General features: G+C 45.5%; 1 protein-coding gene across 4 annotated transcripts in view; it reads left to right on the top strand.

Moving 5' to 3' along the window:
* The window catches only part of BEST3 (bestrophin 3), a 217,816-nt gene that overhangs the window by 67,313 nt on the left and 127,654 nt on the right, over window positions 1–22,849 (top strand). For 2 of the 4 annotated variants that reach the window (XM_085652501.1, XM_085652503.1), the window contains exon 2: window positions 2,484–2,578. The exons of the other annotated variants lie outside the window; for them this stretch is intronic. In XM_085652501.1, the coding sequence (XP_085508627.1) occupies window positions 2,484–2,578 (95 nt within the window). The remainder of the gene's footprint in view (window positions 1–2,483; window positions 2,579–22,849) is intronic. 4 annotated transcript variants of the gene reach the window in all.

Below are 22,849 nucleotides of genomic sequence, written 5' to 3'. Positions count from 1 at the left end.
GTGTGTGCTGACAAAGTCGGCGATGGAGTCGCTGAACTGAGGTCGGGGTCCGGGAAGTCTGTAGACGAGAGTTCCTCTGAGGGTGGTGTTAGGGTCGGTGTGGATCTGGAAGTGTAGGTGTTCGGCGGTGCTGAGGGTGTCGTCGGTGTTGGTCGAGACTCTGAGAGTGTTTTTGTGGATGATGGCGATTCCCCCACCTGCTCTGTTGGTGCGGTCCCTGCGGGTGATCTTGTAGCCTTCCGGGATGGCTATGGCGATGTCAGGTGCCGAAGAGGGGTTCAGCCAGGTCTCCGTCAGGAAGGCGACGTCAGGGGAGGTTGAGTTGAGTAGGTCCCAGATTTCAACGGTGTGTTTGCAGTAGGAGCGGGTGTTGAGGAGAATGCATCTGAGGTAGTTGGGTTCTTTCCTGGTCGTTGGATTGGCAGGCTGGATGCTGGTGAAGCTCTCTTTGGAAAGAAGGGGACCCCTACAACTAATGAACTTGCTATACGTAGGGAAAGAGACCAAGTAGGTAAAGAGCTATAACAAGTAGATAAATGTCCAAAGTGATATATATCCGATATAGATCATGCAATGTAACCACTTAAGTGCTAGTCATATAGACACAAAACCTTAATTAGAAAAATACTTTTATTTCTTCATTTAATATTCTTTTTTATATGTTATTCAATCTGAGTTTGATATAGCCATTATTATGACACTAAAATATATAACAGTATGTACAAATCAGCAAACAAATTACAGTGAAGTTAATTCAGAAAAATAGAGAAAAATATACACACTATATATAATACTTGATATAAGACATCAAAAAACAGCAAAACTAAATAGACATGTAAATAATAATAAACACAATGCGGTAGATGTGGACTACGCGCGTTTCGGCATAACAGCCTTCATCAGGAAAACCGTCTATTGCGCTGGCATAAGTAGCGCGGTGTGAGAAGCTGGATAATTCTTAGCTTTGGTGTAAACGTCAGTTAAATGACTACAGACAGAAGTGGAGTAGTCAAAGATGATAAATTTCAGAGGTTCTCGTTAGATAAAATGCAAATACAATGATATATGACACGACGCTTCACGACTAATCGGGTGTACGTCGGACGGCGCCGTCCGCATTTGAACTTCGGGAGCCATTTACAGCACCATCTCAAGCTAGTATCAGAGACACTTGGGCAATGCTTGCGTCATTTTTTGCATCTTTGATTCCTGAATAAGCTTATGAAGACAGACGCTTTTTACAGTCAGCACTGATTAGATCTATTATCGTGTAATAATCGAAATGAAACGCATCTTTATTGTTGCGGTCTGTTATGTGGGCGTGTACTGAGATAGCCGATTCTGAAAGAGACGTACACCCGATTAGTCGTGAAGCGTCGTGTCATATATCATTGTATTTGCATGTGTCTGATATCAAGTATTATATATAGTGTTATATATAGTTTGCTGATTTGTACATACTGTTATATATTCTAGTGTCATACGCTATATCAAACTCAGATTGAATAACATATAAAAAAGAATATTAAATGAAGAAATAAAAGTATTTTTCTAATTAAGGTTTTGTGTCTATATGACTAGCACTTAAGTGGTTACATTGCATGATCTATATCGGATATATATCACTTTGGACATTTATCTACTTGTTATAGCTCTTTACCTACTTGGATGCTGGTGAAGCTGCAGCTCCTGCATGTGAAGGGTCCTTGCGTGCGTTTTGTGGTGGCCAGGAAGTAGGGGTGCGATCGTCCGGTGTTGAGTGCGAGGAGGGTGCTGGCATTGTACCTGTGATGGGCGTCGTGGCGTTTATAGGGGCCAGGGGTTCTGGCGCTGGGCGCGGTCCAGGCGCGGACGGGCGCAGGCGGGCTTGCCTTAGGCGCGCCTTCGGCGCACCAGCGGCGCACGGCCGCACAGCGGCCGCCATATGAGGGGAAGTGGGAGGGAGGAGCAGCTGGGAGGCAGGAGCGGTGGGACGAATGGGAGCACGAGGGGGCGGGGCCGCAGGGAGGCAGCGGCAGGAAGAAGCGGGAAACAGAAGGCAAAGTGGACGGGGGCACAGAAAAAACAGATCACAGGATCAAGGGGGTCAGCAAAAACGGCAACAGAAGCACAAGTGTGCCAGTGCATAGAGTCAGCTGCACAGCACCATATCTTGGTAAATATATTGCTGTTCAGCTCTCTCCCATCCACTCTGCGCAGCGTAGAATGAACTATTAGTAACCATGGCCCCAAATACTTCAATAACTCCCTGGAGGAACATAGTACTAAAAATTATTTCACAGTAGCATTGACTTGCCTCCCTATTATTTGCAGCGCTGTCGCAGGGGAAGCTGCTATGCAAAGTACTAAATATTTAAACATATATTGTTTATGTGTTCAGTGTGTGCTGTGCTTTATGTTTTACGCATGCTCTCCTGTCAGTCATAAAACCATCAAATGTGAACGGCAGAGGAGTCTACAAATACATTTCCTTTCTGCTTCAGGTTATATCTTTCAGAAAGTGAAAAACGATACTTTGAAAAATTAGCATTGTACTGTGACAAATACGCGGAGCAAATCCCGGTCACCTTCGTGCTCGGTAAGTATTCCTGGCTCTTGGAAAGAGTCCACGCAGCTCTCCTGCTCGGAGGCCGTAAATCACGTGCATGACGCGTTTTAACACTCATCGGGCATGCCGGGTCAAAGGGTTACCGCTCTGTTTCCATGCGCCTAATGCATTTAGAAATGGCTTTTCCATCAACATAACACTGGAAACTTTTAAGTGGCTGCTGAAAATGTGTGTTTTGCACTGAATGTATGCATATGTAGCATAATTTAATAAATCACTGTTCCTATATAATAATGCGCGAAGTGACTTTTGAGCCCAGGATTGTATAACGAAACTGTTATTTTATGTTGCTGTGGCGAAAATTCCAACTGACTGGTTGAAAATGGTTTCTACTGGATCTAGTTGGGGTAGACAGTCTGGTTTTTGAAACTTTGACTATATATATGTGCAGTGAAAAAGTCCAAGAGAACAAGCTGGCATTTTTCCATTTTGCCAGTGGTCTGCAAGGTCAAATTCTGCTTTTAGAAAAGGATGTGCTTGCATGACCCAGCAATCCCCTCTGGGCCTGGCCTCCTGCAGTGTGGTGTGTGGGGCTAGTAGTTGGATCTCTTTCACCACGGCCGCTTCTGGCTTCCGGTCTGGCCCTACAATGAAAATCATAAATAGTGAAATAAAGTAAATGCAGGCCGACGCTTCAACAAACCAACAACTCGGTTCTGAAAGTCTAGCTCATAGAAAATGCACTGAAACCATAATCGATTTCATATTATGCAATTCTACATTTTAAATGTATGTAAATCATTAATAAAATGTTTTGAAGCAAAACATAGAGTTTTATAAATGGATCAAAGTGGGGCTCCTATAGAAGCTCAAGTAAACATTGTTACATATCACTAGATACACCTGATTACAGCAGTTGAGGGCAGGTAAAGCAGAGAAACTCAGTGGGATGGGCAGGAAGGAGTTCGGCTGCAGAATAGAACCAAGAAGGTAACTGGTGGAGTTTTAACTATTTCCTGAAGACTGGGAGCGTAGGGGAGGATCTGAGGTCCCTCTGTAGCTTCATCCTAGTCTCCTGGTGGTTGATGATGGGAAGGCCCGTTTGTGTGCCTTTTAGTGTTGCGCCTTCTAGGTCTCTTGGCTTGCACCGGAGGTGCTGCAGGCATGGTGGAGAGTTGGAGACCTGCCAAGACGACTTCTCCGCACCATAGGAGTCGTGGCAATATTTACATTCATTTTAATCTATGTCCTGATCAAGGTCTGCATGGCTGTGCAGGAGCCGAAATATTCTTTACCTTTGGTCCAAGATGATCAGTTAGAATGTTATTGAAAGACCATTGTGCATTCGGCTTGGAATCACGTGTACTTCTCGTGTGATGGGCATGTATTCACTAACGGACTGCTTGTGAAAATTTTAACACCCAGCTGGTATCCCTCGTGCTGCTCCTCAAAGCCAAGTCTGTTCTATATAAATAGCAAATATCTAATAAAATGAATTAAAGAGAGACAGGTTAATTGCAAGCAACTTTGCGAGATAGTTCATCTGTGTCATGCGTTGCCTGCACCAGACAAGTAAATTACATTGCTTTCTTCTCGTGGGGAACAAAACCTTTTTCATATGTAAGAAAGAGCAGTAATACTTTATATGAAATTAATGATTATTGACCCTAACGATTTGTTAAATGCCTCAAATGTATCTTGAGGGTACCAACAGCAAACATGAGTCATTTCATGTACATAGATTGGATATTAAAATGGTCTACACTCTTGCCATCTCTTTTTTATACCTGGAAGTAATGGGGTCAGTGGCCCATGTTTACCTAACAAAGTCTCCAACTCTGTATCGCCACTCTGAATGTTGAAGTACTTGTAAGAGCCTTGAAATTCAACAGAATGAATGAGGGGGACTTGTAGAATGCATGGCTACTCCGATGATTGTCCCGATGCTAACAGGCACAGCCTCGGTGCGCATCCCCTAACAGAGATCTTACTGTCCCTCAGAGAAAAGACAGCTTTTTGTGTTTATTTGGCAAAGTGAGCTCAGTAGAGACCAAGTGGAATGCATCCAAAATACACAATAGACAACTTCAAAAAGAACAATTGATGGACGAATGCTGAGCAAAGTCAAACATTCACCCCCAGTATAGAGATCTGGACCTGAAACCATCGTTTTTTTGCTTAGTTTGGGCCCAGCCATATGCAGATCAGTCTTAACCCTGCTCCACATGGGAACAATACGGCCTGAACTGCCAGGCCAGGTCCTCATCCTCCTTGGACCGGAAACAAGCATCCTGGGACCAGTTTCAGGGTATCACCCCTCATCAGACAGGCTAGCTTGACTCCAATGGCATGGTGAGCACGGTACTTGTCCCACTCAGAGTGACAAAAGCAAAAAGAACACTTGATGGACGGAATGCTGAACAATGTCAAACATTCACCCTCAGTAAAGAGATCTGGGCATAAATCCATCGTTGTTTTGCACACCATGCCATTCCAGTTTGATCCAGCCATATGCAAATCAGTCTTGACCCTGCTCCACATGGGAACAGTCCAGCCTGACCTGCTAGGCCAGATTCTCCCTGGACCAGAAATAGTTTTGGGGTATCACCGCTCGTCAGGCAAGTTAGCTTTACTCCTGTGGTATTGTGATCACTGGACCCATGGCTGGGGCATACCTGTCCAATATGGTGGGGGGCCGGGGTCGACAAATGCGAAAAGAACAATTGATGGAAGGAATGCTGAACAATGTCAAACATTCACCCCTAGTACAGAGATCTGGCCCTGAATCCGTTGTTTTTTTGCTCCTCATACCATTCTAGTTTGGACCCAGCCATTTAGAAATCAGTCATGACCCTGCTCCTCATGGGAACAGTCCAGCTCGAACTGCAAGGCCAGGTCCTCCCCAGACTGGAAACAAGCATTCTGGGACCGGTTTTGGGGTATAACCCCTTATCACCCAGACTAGCTTGACTCCAGTGTCAAGGTGAGCATGGGACCCACGTCTGGCCGACCCGTCCCACTCTGGGTGACAAATACAAAAAGAATAATTGATGGACGTAATGCAGAACAATGTCGAACATTCATCGCCAGTACAGAGATCTGGCCCTGAATCCATTGCTTTTTTTGCTCACCATGCCATTCCAGTTTGGAGCCATTCATATGCAAATCAGTCTTGACCTTGCTCCTCATGGGAACAGTCCAGCCCGAACTGTCAGGCCAGGTCCTCCCTGGACCAGAAACAAGCATCCTGGGACCAGTTTCCGGGTATCACCCCATATCAGCTAGGCTAGCTTGAATCCAGTGGCATGGTGAGCATGGGGCCCACGTCTGGGAACAATACACAACAGTTCAAGTAGTAAATGAATTATATTTGTATAAGCATGTAAGTAAAAATATATCTCTTTACAAGGGTCTGCAAAGAATAAAATGTAAAATGGCAAAATTAATGTGAGTGATGATCAACTGGCAAAAATAAACGGCTTTAGACAAAACTAAAAGACTTGACTGCCAATCAGAGAGAATCACGTAGGATGATGAGAACTTCAATAGGAATTGTGAAAATTTACCTCCGTTCTAGGGGAGTTTGTCTGGCTAACACTAAAGAAGAAAACCAATGTTAAAAACATGTTTCAAATGGACTACAAAAGAGGCAAGCATGTAAAGTAGTCAAAATAGCCCATATAGCAGAATGGCAGTTTGTCACAGGGAATAACAGAAAGAAGTGACTTGCCTCTGAGAGAAAAAAGGAGCCATAAAGCCAATTAAAACATGGCCAGTCATAGAAGCGTGAAATTGTGCTGCGAATCCATGCATGAGTAATGGTTAAATCACCAAACAATATACAAATACGAGGTCACAGATCCCCACTATAGGATCACTGGATCAAGAGATCCCTAGACGTGCTGCAGGGATATTGTTAATAAATAAAACAAAATTAATGAATTTCCAATAAATTAATCCAAAATGCCCTCAAGCGGTGGAATGTCAGGACGTCGGGCACTACAAAGCTACAAAAATGTGTTTGCGGATCCATGGAACCCAAAAATGGGTCAAGTTGGGGTGCACGATGCAGACAGTCTGCGGTCTCCATGGAAATAACTCTTAATCATCAAGTATCAAAGGACCAGCAATGGCTTTTATAGGAAAACTAGTACTATTTGAAATGCAAAAGTAACTAAACACTAAAAACAGACTACTGAAAAATGCCGATGTGCATGCACTCCCCCACACCCCCCCCCACATACCCCCCAACGTAAATTGCCCGTGTTATTCTTCCATGGAGATTGGAACGATTTCCGAAAAAATAATATTAATGACATGAAGAAAACATTCCATATGGTAAAATGAGTATGGTCCATGAAGCTGATTGCAGAATCTATCCTCATGTGGAAGTGTAACGCTACAGGCACCAATGGTGCAATGAAAGTTTATGAGCTTTTACAATTAAAAATAATTTATAAATATTTTTTTTTTAACTTTTCAGCTAGCATGGATTACATTATAAACATGATACAAACTTAAACAAGAAACTAGGAAAGCATAAATCATCACATGATGGCACTGTAGTATAGTGTCGACAATATGTTAGACAAAGGAGAAAATGTACATATGAACATAAACACAGTTCCTATAACCTTGGGAAGTGTCTCCACTCTTTTTGTGACTTGCTGAAAAGTAACATCCTTTGCCTGCACTGAACATGTGTGCTTTAATGTCCAAAGCTGATATGATTCAGGTTATAGCTGTAATGGTATAAAACATGGCTGACAGGACTCCCTCCCCGTGCAGCATCACAAGGATACTGATCTGCCCATTCATGACAAGAAAATGAGACATGCCCCAGACGCGGCTGCCATGTGGGAGGGCGCTGTCTACAATTATTTTCGATTTGTGATGACTTTAGCATGTTATGTGCATCAATTAATGGGGAATGTGTATTCACATAGACTTTCATTTATGAAGCCACATCCTATCATTTCCCTGACTACAGCATATTACTGACCAATCCAATGAACCACAATTCTACTAACTACGTATTATTAACATGCACCACAACAATGTCAAACTGCTAAATTCTGCTTCTCACCCTAATCCAATATCCCAATATATCCATGAACATCCACTTGCTGCCATTTCCTACACCCCAAACAATGCCCAGCCGCATAACCATACACCCTGCCAAACCCCAGCACACTCCTGAACAATGCCCGGCAGCACATCCCAGCCCATCTTCCAACCCTGTCCCAATCCCCAGCAGCACATCCCAGCCCATCTTCCAACCCTGTCCCAATCCCCAGCAGCACATTCCAGCCCATCTTCTAACCCTGTCCCAATCCCCTGCATCACATTCCAGCCCAATTTCTAATCCCAACAGGCCCCTGAATAATTCCCAGCTGCACTTTCCAGTCCACCTTCTGACCCCAAAAGACCCCTGAATAATCCCCAGCAGCACATTCCATATTCCATCCCACCTTCTAATCTCAAAAGGCCCCTGAATAATCCCCAGTAGCACATTCCAGTCCACTTTCTAATCCCAAAAGGCCCCTGAATAATCACCAGCAGCACATTCCAGCCCCACCTTCTAACCCCAAAAGATTCCTGAATAATCCCCAGCAGCACATTCCAGTCCACCTTCTAATCCTAAAACGCCCCGAATAATCCCCAGCAGCACATTCCAGCCCACCTTCTAGCCCCAAAAGACCCCTGAATAATCCCCAGCAGCACATTCCGGCCCACCCTCTAACCCCAAAAGATCCCTGAATAATCCCCAGCAGCACATTCCAGCCCACCTTCTCACCCCAAAAGACCCGTGAATAATCCCCAGCAGCACATTCCAGCCCCACCTTCTAACACCAAAAGATTCCTGAATAATCCCCAGCAGCACATTCCAGTCCACCTTCTAATCCCAAAAGGCCCCTGAATAATCCCCAGCAGCACATTCCAGCCCACCTTCTCACCCCAAAAGACCCCTGAATAATTCCCAGCAGCACATTCAAGGTCCCACTGTGACCTAATGAATACCCATGACCTGAAAGGGAAACAGGGCGGGCAGAAACATGTAGATGTTGGCATTCATAACACTACCCTGTACGCGTTTTAACCATATAGAAAGGAAGTTATAATGAACTGATTGCAAATTGGTCACCATCTCCTCACATTTTTACTTAGGGACCCCAGGCAACTTCTTCCAGCAGGGGAAAACTTTGCACTTTGAGCAAAGTAATCCCATTTATATGTAGAAAGTGCGCCTAGACATTTAGTAACACCGATCCTCTCTTTAAGAGCTCCAACTGCAGCCCTCACGAGCAAAGAAGACCCACCCATGGTCAGGAAGAACTCGATGATGATGCATGCTGCCTGGTAGCTCACCATGCTGATATTTTGGGTGCTGTTCTCGTCCCTACGGTGTTTATTCAAAATGACATATACCTGAGTACGTTTAGCCCCCCCTTCCAAGTTGGTGCATTATACGTATGTATCTCAGATGTTTACATTAAAGACTCAGCAACTGGAACCAATAGATACCATTAGGCACCAATGAGAACTTAGAAAAAAAAATAATATCCATAGACTGTCAATGGATGTTTGAAAAAATGTTCGACAGCAATCAGATCTAGCAGAAACCGCATGCAATTGGTTACCTGGAAAAACAACTGTGTTAGATTACGAAATCGTGAATAAACTTCATAAATGACTTTCTGTGTTAAGATAGGAAATTTGAATGCCATTCTTGACGTGACTGCCCACAACACAATGTTTTACAAATTAAAGATACATGTTAAAAGATATAGTTTCATATGCAGCTCCTGCTGCCTTGTTGAGTAGTGTTTGAAGATTATTAGTCAATTACATAATTGTTTGGACTAACTAAATTCTACATCTCAGAGCAATAGATCAATATTGCAAAAATATATAATTTTTTTCACAGCTCTTATTTACTTTTATTATTTTGGTTTCCAGAGTCTTAGTCTTGAGTTCTATCTGAATTGATAATCTCACAAGTTAAATGGCGTGTGTGTTTAGGTTTCATTTTATCACAGGTATAGCCAGAAAAGACTGAAGAGGGACTTGGTAGGGAGTCACTTGTAGTCATCTAGTTATTACCCATTGATAAAAGTATAATTTAAAATGTATGTTTAAGATTAGTACTGTCAGTCATTATATTTTAAGGTGCACATCCACGTTACCCACAAAACTATGAAATGAAAGGGATAGACATATTTTTTAAAGAAAGTTTCAGCAAAAAGCTGGTTTACGAGGCGTTTTTATTTAAGGTGTTTGTTTATCCCGGATTCATGTGACATCCAATCGATAGGGATAGAACAAGCCTGAATCTAGAGTGAGACGCTTCAACTCAAAATTGGCCTCTGTGCCTCTTAATAATTAGAAGGTCTAGACTAGAATGTGTATCATAGAAGACACTTTCCAGAGCACAGGAGGATCTCTGTTGTGATAGCTCCTCCCTCACATCCACAACAGAGATCTTAATGCATTTCAAAAGCCAATACCAGGACTATCGCTGGGTCATCATATTGCTATACTTAAAATAGATTTAGGGATGTCTAAGTAATGTTTCATGAAAGAAATGGCCCATTAGTTATTGGGTAGTAAAAGGTGAATGGTTTGGCTCAAAACTTGTTTTGCTTTAATGACAGAACGATGCTTGCCTTTCTACGACTGGAGTTGTATGGGCCCAGTAAGATAATGCATACTTACTTCTGCCTGGTGATGTGGACAGGAATGTGCTTTGTTGTATAAAGTGTTCTGTGTTGTTGCACTGATTCGGCTGGTAAAGCAAAACTATGTATTAGGACGACCGGACGTTAGAATGTAGGGACTGAGTGTCTCTACTATGTCTGTACCTGTCAGATCAAATCCTGGCTAGCTCACAATGCCACACCTCCTAACCTTCCCAGTGGAGCAGATGATTTTGGTAACCTTGAACATGACCCTCTAGTCCTCAAGGGAACCGTGGGAACAGGTCCCCCCCTTCGCTACTCACTTACTCACTCATGCATGCCCATAGTAACATAAGAATGACATGAAAGTTTACATTTATTGAAACTATTGTAGTCTATTATGAAGCAAATGTACTGCGATCATGAGGCAGATGCAACTAAATAAGGTAATTAGCATTACTAACAGGGTGTTCAGGGTAAACACCTCAACCATGGCACATTATATATCTACCTAGGTCTACCCTTACTGTGTGAGCACAGGAATATATTTGTGATCTCTGGGATTGGCCTAAGACCTCATACCTGGTGTATGCAGTTAGGTGGTCCTCATCATGAGTGTAAACTTAGTTCAGGGAGGGCTACATGTCAGGCCCTGTGGTCTTTCCAGAATAGTCCTCTCTGCCGGAATCCTCCTCTCTAGCCCCCAACGGAACGGGACACAGTTTATATGATAAAATGACTGTGTTGGAAAGATGCAGATGTGCGACCATGTTATGTCTAATGATAGAAGCTGTTGCTGACCAAGTGGAGAAAAACAGTACACAATGTTGTTATATATTTAGAGCAATGTTGTACAATATGTGCAGATGAAATTCTGGGAAGAGTCACTGAATAACAAGCAACATGTACAGCATATTCCCAGAACAATGTCGTGAAACAAAGTGTATTATAAGTGACTATGCAGAGCAGAGGCAGAAAACACTAAAATAAGGGAGAACAAAACTGGGCCCAGAAGGGAAATCACTAAATTGTGTCTTATTGTACAGTGCAAGCTTAAACACATCACAGTGGCCTACATCATGGAATGCCTAGTCGTATACTGCTAGGTGGGGTGAAGGTTTTTTAGAGCCCGAGGTAAATGACAGTCACCAATTCGGGAACTCCCCTTAATCTAGCAGCAAGGTCATTTGTAGAAATCTGATGCCCTCTTGTAGCCTCTGTTGGAGGCACTGAAAGGGCATAAACTACAGTGGCCCAATGCTGCAAGGTCCTGTTTATTTATTTAGCTATTTTATTTATTTTGTGATTTTATATAGTGCGGTCATGGCCTGTAGACATCAGAGCACTTTACTGTAAAGCAGAACATACCAAAAGCAAATAGAAGATATACATGTAACATTAAAGGTGAAGAGGACACCAGTTTAGCCCCACGTGAGGTAGAATGTTTCATATGTATTCACTGCAAAACACAGTAGTGGTAGGCAGGAGGTACAGTACAATGAGCTAGATAACAAATGTTTGTGTTGGTTGAGGTTAGTCTGCCCTTAACGGAAGTGTGAGGGGGTAAGAGCAGTGTGGCCTGCTGTAGTTCAAAAAGAAGCGCTTTGAGGTGTTTTTTTAAGGTGGCATGACGTGGTTAGGCGAAGGAGCAGAGGGAGAGGGTTCCATAATTTTGTGGTGCTTTCGGAGAAGGATTGGCTCATGTATCACTCATGCTTGAAGGTGGGGGGTTTAAGGAGGATCAATTTACCATTATGCGAGTCTTGGACAACACCAAAGATTTTCAGTTTTTCGGAGAGGTACAAGGGTAAAGAGGAGTGCAGGGCTTTATGAGTGATGCAGGCAGTTTTGAATTGAGTCTCATTTCTATGGGAAGCAATTGAAGGGAGCGCGGAATGGGGGGGATTTGGTTAAATTTTTTGTGTCTTTGTAGGACTGCTCAGAGAGGACCCAGGTGAACTTTGGAAATGGTGGAAAAGAGTGAAATTCCATAGTCTAAGTCTGGAGAGCATAAGTGACTGAATAACAGATTTAAGTTTGTGTGCAGGGATAAGGTTCCTGTTTCCTCAAAGAAGCCTAAGTTGAAAACGGGCACTCTTAGCCATCGCGGAGATATGGTTCTGGAAGTTCAGACATCTGTCAAAGGCGAACCAAGAGATTTGGCATTCTGAGTGATGTAAGATCGTCCGTAAGTGTCCGGGAAGAGATCCATCCAGTCTTGGATCGGCGAGTTAGCTTTGTCTGGAGAGATGAGAAGAAAGTCTGTTTTCGCTGGGTTTACTTTGATGTAATTGTTAGCCATAACATTTTTTATTCTATTCAGGCAGTTGGATAAGTGATGTAGAAAATTGGGTTCCTGGTTGAAGAGGGTAGGAACCCTGCTCTAGCAGAAACTACTATCTCTGTCAGGGTGAAACACAAGCAAACACCAAATTAACCTGTGCTTATTCCCCTGGCAGCTTTGCACAAAAGCAGTTTGAATTAACTTAGAGACAGTGCGTAAAGTATTTATGCAGCATTTCAAACAGTAATAAACGGAAAACACAACACAAAATGAAAAGTATACGGTGATGCCCTTTGGGCTATGTATTGCCCCTGTGGCATTCCAATATTTTATCAACGAAATTCTCTGAGAATTTTTGGGCGTGTGTGCTGTTGTCTATATTGACAATATACCGATTTATTCCAACTCTGAACAAGACCATGTGCAACACGTACACTCAATCCTACAACGACTCAGGGAAAATTACCTATTTGTAAAATTGGAGAAATGTTCCTTTCTTGTGTCATCAGTCGAATTTTTGGTTACCACCTATCACCTTCTGGAATCACTATGGATGCCAAAAAGGTAGAGACGATTAGAGCTTGGCCAGCCCCCACTTTGTTAAAAGAAGTCCAGCATATCCTTGGGGTTGGAATTTTTTATTGACGATTCATTTCACTCTTTTTTTTTTCTTTTTTTTTTTCTCAAAGTAATGTATTTTTTATTTTTTTTGCAAATCTGTTTTTATTGCTTTTTGGGTGTAGTGAAGAAAAATACATGGTTCGGCAGGAGACATTACACACAGAAGTACATGAACATATGCAGGTTGCTGATCCGTGCCCGGCCTAGCCGGTTGAATATCACCTGCAGTCAAGTAATGTGCCAACCGCCACCCGCCCAGGAGCCGGCTGCATTTACCTCATCAGTTCTGGTGTTGTCTCTTAAAGAGGGGCAGCAGCCACCATATACCAGCCACTTAGCCGTACATGCAAACTTATGTCGCCCACACAACTGAGGCGTTGAGAACAGATGAGTCACGAACAAGTCAAAAGAAAAACTCAGAACAATGGCAGCGTGAACAGTTATACACAGAGTGCTCCCCCCCTGTCCTACTCTCGACCCCCCCCTTTTCACCCCCGGGATCGCCCCCCCAACCCCCATGATTGCAGCCGTCCCCATGTGTTCGCAGGCGCCCCTATCTGCGGGTCAGAGGCAGCAGGGGCTATGCTATCCCATCTACGGGGCAGCCGGTAGCACGCCGTCGCTCACGCAGGCATTTCCAACCATCCCCACGTGGCCCGTGGGACCCTCCCCTTCCAAGCGCCGGAGCTCAGCAAACAACTGCTCCCAGCGATCCGCCATAGGTTCCTTCCGCAGCCCCAGGGTTTCCTCCCGGCGGATGGCCGTCCCCTCCGCTCTAGCCCATGCCTGGAATGAGGAGCTCCATGCCCGTGTGTGTGGTGAGTCATGTGCCTTCCATCTCCTGGTGATGAGGCGCTTTGCTACTACGAGCCCCAGGTCCAGAAATCGGGACGTTACCTTGTCTTTGGGCGATCTTTTAAAGTGGTGTAAAATGTGTTCGGGCCAGTCTAATGGGATGTTGCGACCCACACTCCCCTGCAGCAGCCCATTGACCTCTCTCCAATAGGCGCTCAACCCAGGGCAGCTCCACAGCATGTGCAAAAACCCCGCCCCCAGTTCTCTGCACCTAGGGCAGAGTGCGTCATTGCGGTGAAAGTACCTGTTAATCAACTCAGGTGTGAGGTAGGCCCTGTGTACTATGAACAGCTGGATTTGGCGGAACTGCATATTTCTGGGGACGCGCACTGGGCCTTTAAGGACCCTCTCCCACTCCTTGTCTGCGAATGGCCTCCCCAGGTCTCGCTCCCATTTGACGCGGAGCGGGCTCAGACTAACCGCCGTGTGCTCCCGCAACGAAGCCGCGAACCAGCGGACCAGATGCCCGCCCCTCCCCATGACGTGCAGGTATTGCATGGTTAGGTGCTGGCGAGGCTCCGTAGTCATGTTCCCCCATTTGGCGGTCAATCTCGCCAGGAGTGAGCGGTGCGTAAGGAACCCGCCGGGCGGGAGCCCGTCCTCCGACACTAAGGTCTCATACGGTATAAGCTCACCGTCTCTGTATAGGTCCCCCAGCGTGTGCACATCTGCTTCCCACCAGCCCGTCAGTACAGGGGCCGCAAGCACCCCTCCGCCTCCGGCGGAACCCTACAGGGGTATTGCCGGCGCGTATGGAACAATCGCGCGAGTGAGGTACAGAGCGCTCCGGAAGCACCTATGTGCCACAGCTAGGAGGAGCGGCAGCGGTCCTGGGACCGTAGCTAGGGGGTGAAAGAGTCCGGTCACACGTTCCAGCGAATAGGGCGCCTCTGCCGCGGCTGTGTCGTCCCTGCCTCTATCAGCCAACCAGCGGGTGACCCATTGTAGCTGAGCGGCCAGGTAGTAGTGTTCAAAACAAGGGGCCGCCAGACCACCACTGTCTGTTGTCAGGAATAGTTTTGCGAGCGCCAGCCTGTGTCTGGCGGTTCCCCAAACAAAATCCCGCAGCATCCTAGTAAGCCTACCAAAAAAGGCGGGGGGGACATACATCGATAAATTAACAAAGTAGTACAGGAGGCGGGGGAGCATGACCATTTTGGCGAGTGCCACCCTGCCCGTGGTCGTCAGTGGGAGTGTGCTCCAAAAGTGCACCTGCGACCTGAGCGCCGTGACCGCCCTTCCCAGGTTGCCATCAAATAAGTCAGTCGGGCAGCGGTATATTTGTAGCCCCAGGTATCGAAAGGTGCCCTCCCTCCACTGAACCGGCGTGCCATTCAGGTGATAACCCGGGTCCTCGGTCCCTGCGCTAAAAGCATACAGACAAGATTTACCTGCGTTTACGCGGAGCCCCGAAATAGTGGCGAAGGACTGCAACAACTGGGCCAGCTGCTCCGTCATGCATCCCACATCCTTGACGTATACTAACAGGTCGTCGGCATAGAGCGACACCTGGTGAACAGCGCCCCCCAGCGGTATACCATCTCCCAAGGTCATCCGCACGGCCGCAGCCAGGGGCTCCATCCCCAGGGCGAACAGCAACGGGGACAGAGGGCATCCCTGCCGGGTGCCCCGGCCCACCGGTACCGCCTCCGAGATATAGGGGCCCAGCCTGACACGGACCGTGGGGTTCCTGTAGAGTAGGTCGACCATCCTGAGGAATTCCCCGTCCAACCCGTACTGCAACAATACCGTGGACAGGTAGCCCCATTCCAGGCAATCAAACGCCTTCTCCAAATCAAGGAGAAGGCACCCCGCTCTGGGCCACCTGTGCACGGCCTCTCTGGCCACCCTGAAGTATCTCCTAAGGTTCAACGACGTGGACCTCGCAGGGACAAACCCATTTTGGTCTGAATGCACCAAATGAGGGACCACTGGCGCCAACCGGTCCGCCAGTGTTTTCGCTAGGATTTTGTAATCCACGTTGAGCATCGCCAGGGGTCGGTATGAGCCCAGGGACGTGCGGTCACGATCCGGTTTAGGCAGGGAAACCAGGAACGCCTCCCGCATGGAGGGGGGAAGCGACCCGTCCTCTAGCGCTTTGTTGTAGAGAGCTCGCAGCAGCGGCAATCCGCAGGCAATCCGTCCGGCCCTGGCGTTTTTCCTGACGCCATTGATTGTATCGCCTCCCCAATTTCCTCCAGGGAGAGGAGCCCACTAAGCGCTTCGTTATGTTCCCTGGAGGCCACGGGCAAGCGAATGGAAGCCATGAACTCCCCAAGAAGGTGCCGGGGACCCGTCCCCTTAGCCGTGTACAGCCGCCTGTAGTGGTCCGTGAAGGCCCGATGTATTTCGCGCTGCGTGTATACCACCTCTCCGTCTTCCTTACGGATTGCCGCGATCGGGTCCCGACGATCCTCTTGGCGGATTAACCAGGCCAGCAGTCGGCCCGCCCTATCTGCTCTAGCAGGTGTTCTGGCTGTGTGCGCCGCATAGTTGTGACAGCGGAGCTGCTCCAGGAGCTCCGCATGCTTCCCACGGAGATCCTCCAGGCTACGGGAGTGTCTACCCCCTCCTTCGCCTTCCCTCTCATACTGCAAGAGTTCGTCCTCGAGGCGCGCCAGAGAGTCGGAAAGGGCCTTACGTATGTTCCACTGGGCCCCCAGGCAGTGCCCCCGAACGGCCACCTTATGGGCATCCCATTCCACCAAGGCACTGCTTGCCATCCCCTCATTTGCGTCAAAGTATGCCAGCATAGCCGTGCCAAGGGAGGAGCGGAACTCCGAGTCCTCCAGCGCGCTCGGCTGAAGTCGCCAGGTGGGCACCGGCGGGCGATCCGCCACCCAGCCAATCCGAAACCACAAGGGGTTATGGTCGGAATGCGTCCGCCCCAGATACTCCGTCGATAAGTGGGAGCAAGGACCGGGAGCCCACTATCCTATCCAACCGTATGTGCAGGTCGTGAACTGCTGAAGAGTAAGAATATATCCCATCCTGCGGGTGCAGTATGCGCCACAAGTCCTGCAGCGACCAGTGCGTGAGCCGACGATTCATTTCACTCTTTTCGGAGATTATGGCATCCATCGTACACTTATTAAAGAAAGGTCAACCCTTTAATTGGTCTCCAACAGCTGACTAGGCGTTGGCCATCAGATAAATTTACCACAGCACCAATACTCTGACATGCAGACCCAGATCAGTCCTTCTATGTGGAGGCCAACGCCTCGCAGATAGATGTGGGTTGAGTACTATCGCAAAGGGATCCAAAAACTGGTCATTTACATCTCATTGCCTTTTATTTCTAAGAAACTTCTTCTGGCAGAGCAAAACTATACGGTCGCTGAAAGACAGCTCCTGGCCATTAAATTAGTTTTCACCGAGTGGCGGCGACATTACCCCCAAGGAACCAAACATACGGTCACAATCTTATCTGACCATAAGATCTTACAATTCTTCAGTTCTGTCAAGGCATTGACCCCATGTGAAATAGCTCCATTTCGTTAGTAGCTTCGATTTTATATTGGACGGGTGACAAACAAATTCAGGCAGACACTCTATCTAGACTTGGTCATACTAACACTCTGGGTCCTTCACCTTACCCCCCCAGAATTATTCCTGCGGAAAGACTAGTCTCAGTCACAGAAGTCGAGACTTTCATGAAAGACATACAGAATGAACATCAAAGATTAGATCCTCATGTCTGGGCACAAAATCCAGAACAGACTATAAAGGATAATTTCCTCTTTTACAGTGAAAAACTCTTTGTATCCACAGAAAAGGTAATTAAATGGAATAATGACTTTTCTTTAGCTGGGCACCCAGGGATTGACAAGACTCTGGAGCTCTGCAAAAAAGATTTCTGATGGGAAAATATTCATAAGGATATAAAAGCGTATGTTAGCACGTGCCCAGTCTGTGCCCGCAAAAAGCCCGTTTATACCTAGTGCCTACTTTGGAGTAGAAGAATATTCTAGAGGTTTCCACCCCCAGAGGAGCTTGGAATATCCTGCCTCCCTGCCTTGGCCCCAGATTGTTAGGCGCCACAATAGACTTGTATCAAATCCCTTTGTAAGGGTGCTTCACAGGGCTTTTCTTAAGGTAAAGTGTGGTAGGTGACAGCTTCTCCTCATTGTTTACTCAGAGTAGCCCATCTTGCCAGTACGTATCTTCCCTTTGTCTCACTGTCTGGGAGCAATACACACAGGACAATTGCCAATCACACCATGTGACCCAGAATGCAGGCAGCAGACACCAAATGCTTGGGACAGAAAATTCCAACTTTCTAAGAGTGGCATATTCAGATTTGTGACTTAAAACCCGACTTCACCGTTAAAGACTGCTTTAAATAACAATTCATTAGACACCAAACTTGACCTTCCTACCTGCTCCCAATTGAAAGTTACCTCATATTAAATGTAATAAGTTTACCCACTGGTGTCCTTTGGGAGAGTTGAGCCTCCCTGTAGTGAAAAACAAATTCAGGACTTTTTCAATACCAGGACATGTAAAACTTAAAAGTACTGGGCTGTTTATGGCCTATACTAGGGGTGACTTATATGTAATAAAAAGGTAGGTGTTGCCCTTGCAAGAGCTTTACCTTGTCACGTCAAAATGGCAGTTTAAAACTGCACACATAGGCTGCAGTGGTAGGCCTGGGACATTTTTAAAGGGCTACTGAAGTGGGTGGCCCACTGAGTGTTGCAGGCACACTAGTAGTGTTTATTTTACAAGCCCTGGGTATATGTAGCACCACTTTACTAGGGGCCTGAAAGTTAATTAAATATGCCATATGGGTGTAAGCCAATGTTACTATTTTTAAAGGTGAGAGCACAAGCACTTTAGCACTGGTGAGCAGTGGTAAAGTGTGCAGAGTTCTAAGGCCAGCAAAAACAGAGTCAGCAAAATCAGAAGGCTGAAAAGGCAAAACGTTTGTGGAAACAACACACCGGGGATGTCACGTCCAACAAGTGGGTGAAATCTTGCAGGCATGAGACCTTCAGGTGGATTTGGGTAACAAAGGTGTATAGGTGGAAGACGACTCCTGAGTTTCTGAGGATTCTACAGAGGCGTTCGAGGTAGAAGTTGAAATGGGTTGGGGAGAAAATGAAACCTTGTGGGACCCCTTGTTGCAGGCTGACTGGATCTGAGATGGCATTCCCAATTTTGACAATTTGTGAGCTGATAGTTAGGTAAGAGGAGAACCATTTAAGGATGACACCATCCATACTCATTCAATGCTTCAGAGTGTTAAGCAGCGCCTGGTGGTCGACCAGGTCAAATGCTGCGAAGAGTTTGAGGAGCACAAGTAGAGATGCCAAAGATGCGGAGAGCTTCAACCACAATCTGCAGAACTGCAGTCTCAGTGCTGTGGCTCTGACAGAAACCGGATTGAAGGGAGTTGAGGAAGTTATTTTCCTGGATGTGGGATGACAGTTGGTTGGCTACGCAACTTTTAGTCACCTTGCCTAGGAGAGGTAATGTGGATACTGGGCAGGTAATGTTGAAGTCATCGGAGTCAAGAGATTGTTTTTCTAGGAGAGGAGAAATGTGAGCCCGTTTTAGACAGTCTGGGTGCAAGCCTGATCCAATGATAAGTTAACCAGGGTTGTCCAAAAGGGTAGAAGCAGTTAGGCTAAGGATTTACTGATGGAGCCTGGAATAGCGTCACAAAATAGTTAGAGGGTTTCATCTCAGATAGAGTTCATAGTAAATATTCCTCAGAGATTGAGAAGAAAGAGGACAATGGGTGTAGTGCCTTACCAGGCACTAACCCTTCCATTATGTTGACTTTGGAAGGGAGGAGATGTCTGATTTTTTTGTCAATTGAAATCTGCATAGTTATGGCAGAGGATCTCCAATGCCTTAAATGGAGGTTGAGCTAGGGTTGTTGGCTTGATTAATTACCTCAAATAGTTTTTGGGGTTTATTGTTGGCCATATGGAGGAGAAGTCTGATATGTGATGCCATGGCTTTAGAAATGTGACCATTGTATTTTTGTCTCTCAGTACGAAGTACTGTTAAGTTTAATGGTGAGGGTGCTTGCTGCCAGTCGTTTTCCAATTTTCTGATGTTTTTCCTTTCTTTGTATGGGCTTTGGAGTACCAGGGGCAAGAAAGTTTGGGTCTATTGTATTTGCTCTTTATAGGTGCAAATTTCTCAAACATGAAGTTCATGCATGAGTTGAAATTGTCTGTGGCCTCACTGATGTCAATTTGAGGCACTATCAAGCTGATGCTTCATGGTGCTTGGTTGGCCATTGTGTCAGTATTGATGTTTGTGGTATCTCTAAACCAGATTTTTTCTTTCTTCGGTTGACCAAGGTTTTTCTTGTTTGGGAAAGACACTATGAAGGGAATCTGTAGGTGATCCGGCCAATCAACTGGGATTGAGTCACAGGTCAAAAGGAGAGGGACTCTGGTGATGATCAATTAGAGAGTGCCACCTTGCAGTGTGTTGATTTCTGGCAGTGCTGGAGGAGGTCACTTTCTTCTAGAAAAGTTGCAAAGTAGTCCAGTAGTTTATTTCCTTTGGAACCCTAATGGAGTTTGAAGTCACAGAGAAAGTTAATCTTGGCAGAACTGATTAAGTGTTCTGTGAAGAATTCTATGCACTCTTAGATGAAGGTTTTGGTTTGATTGGGAGGGTGATAGATTACATTCAACCTAAGGTTAGAGGAAGCTTGTGAGATGAATTCTAGTGATAAAGCCTCAAAGGACTGAAAGCAGGTGTTGGGGAGTTGTCTGCAGCTCAGAGAGTTTCTGTGTGCGACCGCTAGGCCTCCACTTTGTTTGCCTTCCCGGTCGCTTCTCAGAAGGGTGTAGAGGGGACATAGTAGGAGTGGAAGAAAGCTGTTTGTGGTATCGTTCAGCCAGGTTTCTATTAGGATCATGTCGATGTTGTGTTCGGTGATCGTGTCTGAGATCTCGAAGCAGGGTTGCACTGCAGAGCGACAGTTGTGCAGCATTCAGCTGTCACAGCTGGATTAAGATGTGTGGAGTGGAGGAAAAGATAGAGGTGTGAAGTGTTGAATGTTAGGGGTAGATGATGGTGGGAAGTAGGATTAGAGGCTGAGTGACAAGAAGGGCTGGTGATGGATGAGCAGTAAATCAAATTGTAAGAAAAATGAAAAACAAAGTGTGCAACTGTACGAATAAATGAAGACAGTGTCCTTCTTGCAACAGTGATACATCATTCTTCACATTTACAAAATACTGAATTACTGTGGATCAATACAATTTGCAAATAGTGAATGCCATACACAGGCAGTGAATGAACACCTCAATAACAAGAGATACTCTGGAAAAGACCTACCGAGCAGGAAATAAGGCAGCACTTGAAAAATCCATCTCATTGCACCACACTCCTAATCAATCCTGCCAATCCACACAAAAACAACAGGCTCAGTGAGACATACAGGAAGCAGAAAAAGAAAACCTAATTTAAGCAAAAGAGAACTGGAAGTCATTGCAGAGGAATTTGTCTCGAGTACTTGCAAACAGAGCGAGATTTCGAGTTTGAATCAATCTGGAACTTGCTGTTAAATTTGTTTTCGGCACAACACTGTGCACTAAAATAACTGCAACAAATGTGTTCCAAATTCCCCTAACAGTGAGGAATATTTCATGGTGGACAGTTTGAAAAAGGTATTTTCTCTCCCGCTTTCTATGTCACGGGTTTTTTCCAAGAGTGAAGTTGAACTGAAGCTCTTCTAATGCAGAATGTATGAGGACAGAGGGCCACCAGAGGATGGGTCCTGGACGGAGATGTTATATGCTAAGGCATAGGCAATGTGGGAAATTGCCCAGGGTACCCATCTTCCAAGTTTTCTCGCTATCTCACTTTTGTCTGTTTCTCATATTTCAACCTTTAACATAAAGTTCAATATTATTTTGCATCTTGGGGCCTAATTTGCTTAACTTTGGTAAAAAAGTTAAGTTGTTCTGAATAAAGGCTGCCAAATTATTTCTTGCCCACGCCCCCAAAATCCTTAAGAGGGCACTGACTACAGGAGAGACAAGTAGACAGCTCTGGTATCGCAACAAAGCAATACATAGTTGTATTTTTAAAGCATACATTCATTAGTCAGGTGATGGGTGTCACTTGAGCCAAGGGCATATTCATATAAACCTAAACGTTTCAGCAGGCTTTCTTTCCGCCCTCCACCCAACATGGTCAGGCAATGTATTTTCTTCGCTAGAGGTACCTAATAAGGATTACAGTCCGGCCTCTAAACCATGGATAGTAGACATGTAATACAGCACACTTTGTAGGCACTTTGCAGGTAAAATGAGTGAAAATGTACTTCACTGAAAGGGGAATGTGGCCTTCATATAATTTTAAAGTAAATTTTCACTTGTTTTACCTGACGTCGTCTCTGCCTCTGGAACAACATGCACTCACATCTGTGCAGTTTAGAAGTGCCCCCTCCCTATACACAAAAACAGAAGAAACAAGCATTGGCATAGCCAATAGGTCTCGCCTTTGGGACCTTATAAGTATTTAGTTATGCAGTGATAGGGCCGGATTCTTGTCTAACCAATTATCTACAAGAACCCTCTCAGGTCGCCAGGATCTTTTTACTTGCCAAATAGCGTAGAGGGAGTAAACACAATTATCAGAATATATCTACCGCAATTTGACATCATTAAAGGATAGAGGACTCAGAATCTAAAGTTTCCGAGATTTTATTATGAGCAAAAACATCTGAACATAAAGGCATCTCAATACAAGGCACAACAGATAAATGGGCACTAATACAAAAGCCAACCTATGAAGGATTCGCATTCGACTAAAAATAAAAAGAATCACAGATTCTAAAAGCATCAAATAAAGAATCGTTATACTGATATCAATTTTTGGAATCAT

The sequence above is a fragment of the Triturus cristatus genome, chromosome 4_1, assembly GCF_964204655.1.
Source record: "Triturus cristatus chromosome 4_1, aTriCri1.1, whole genome shotgun sequence".
NCBI classification, from domain to species: Eukaryota; Metazoa; Chordata; class Amphibia; order Caudata; family Salamandridae; genus Triturus; species Triturus cristatus.
Note: the sequence above shows the minus strand (reverse complement) of the source record. Positions and strands in the feature narration are given on the sequence as shown.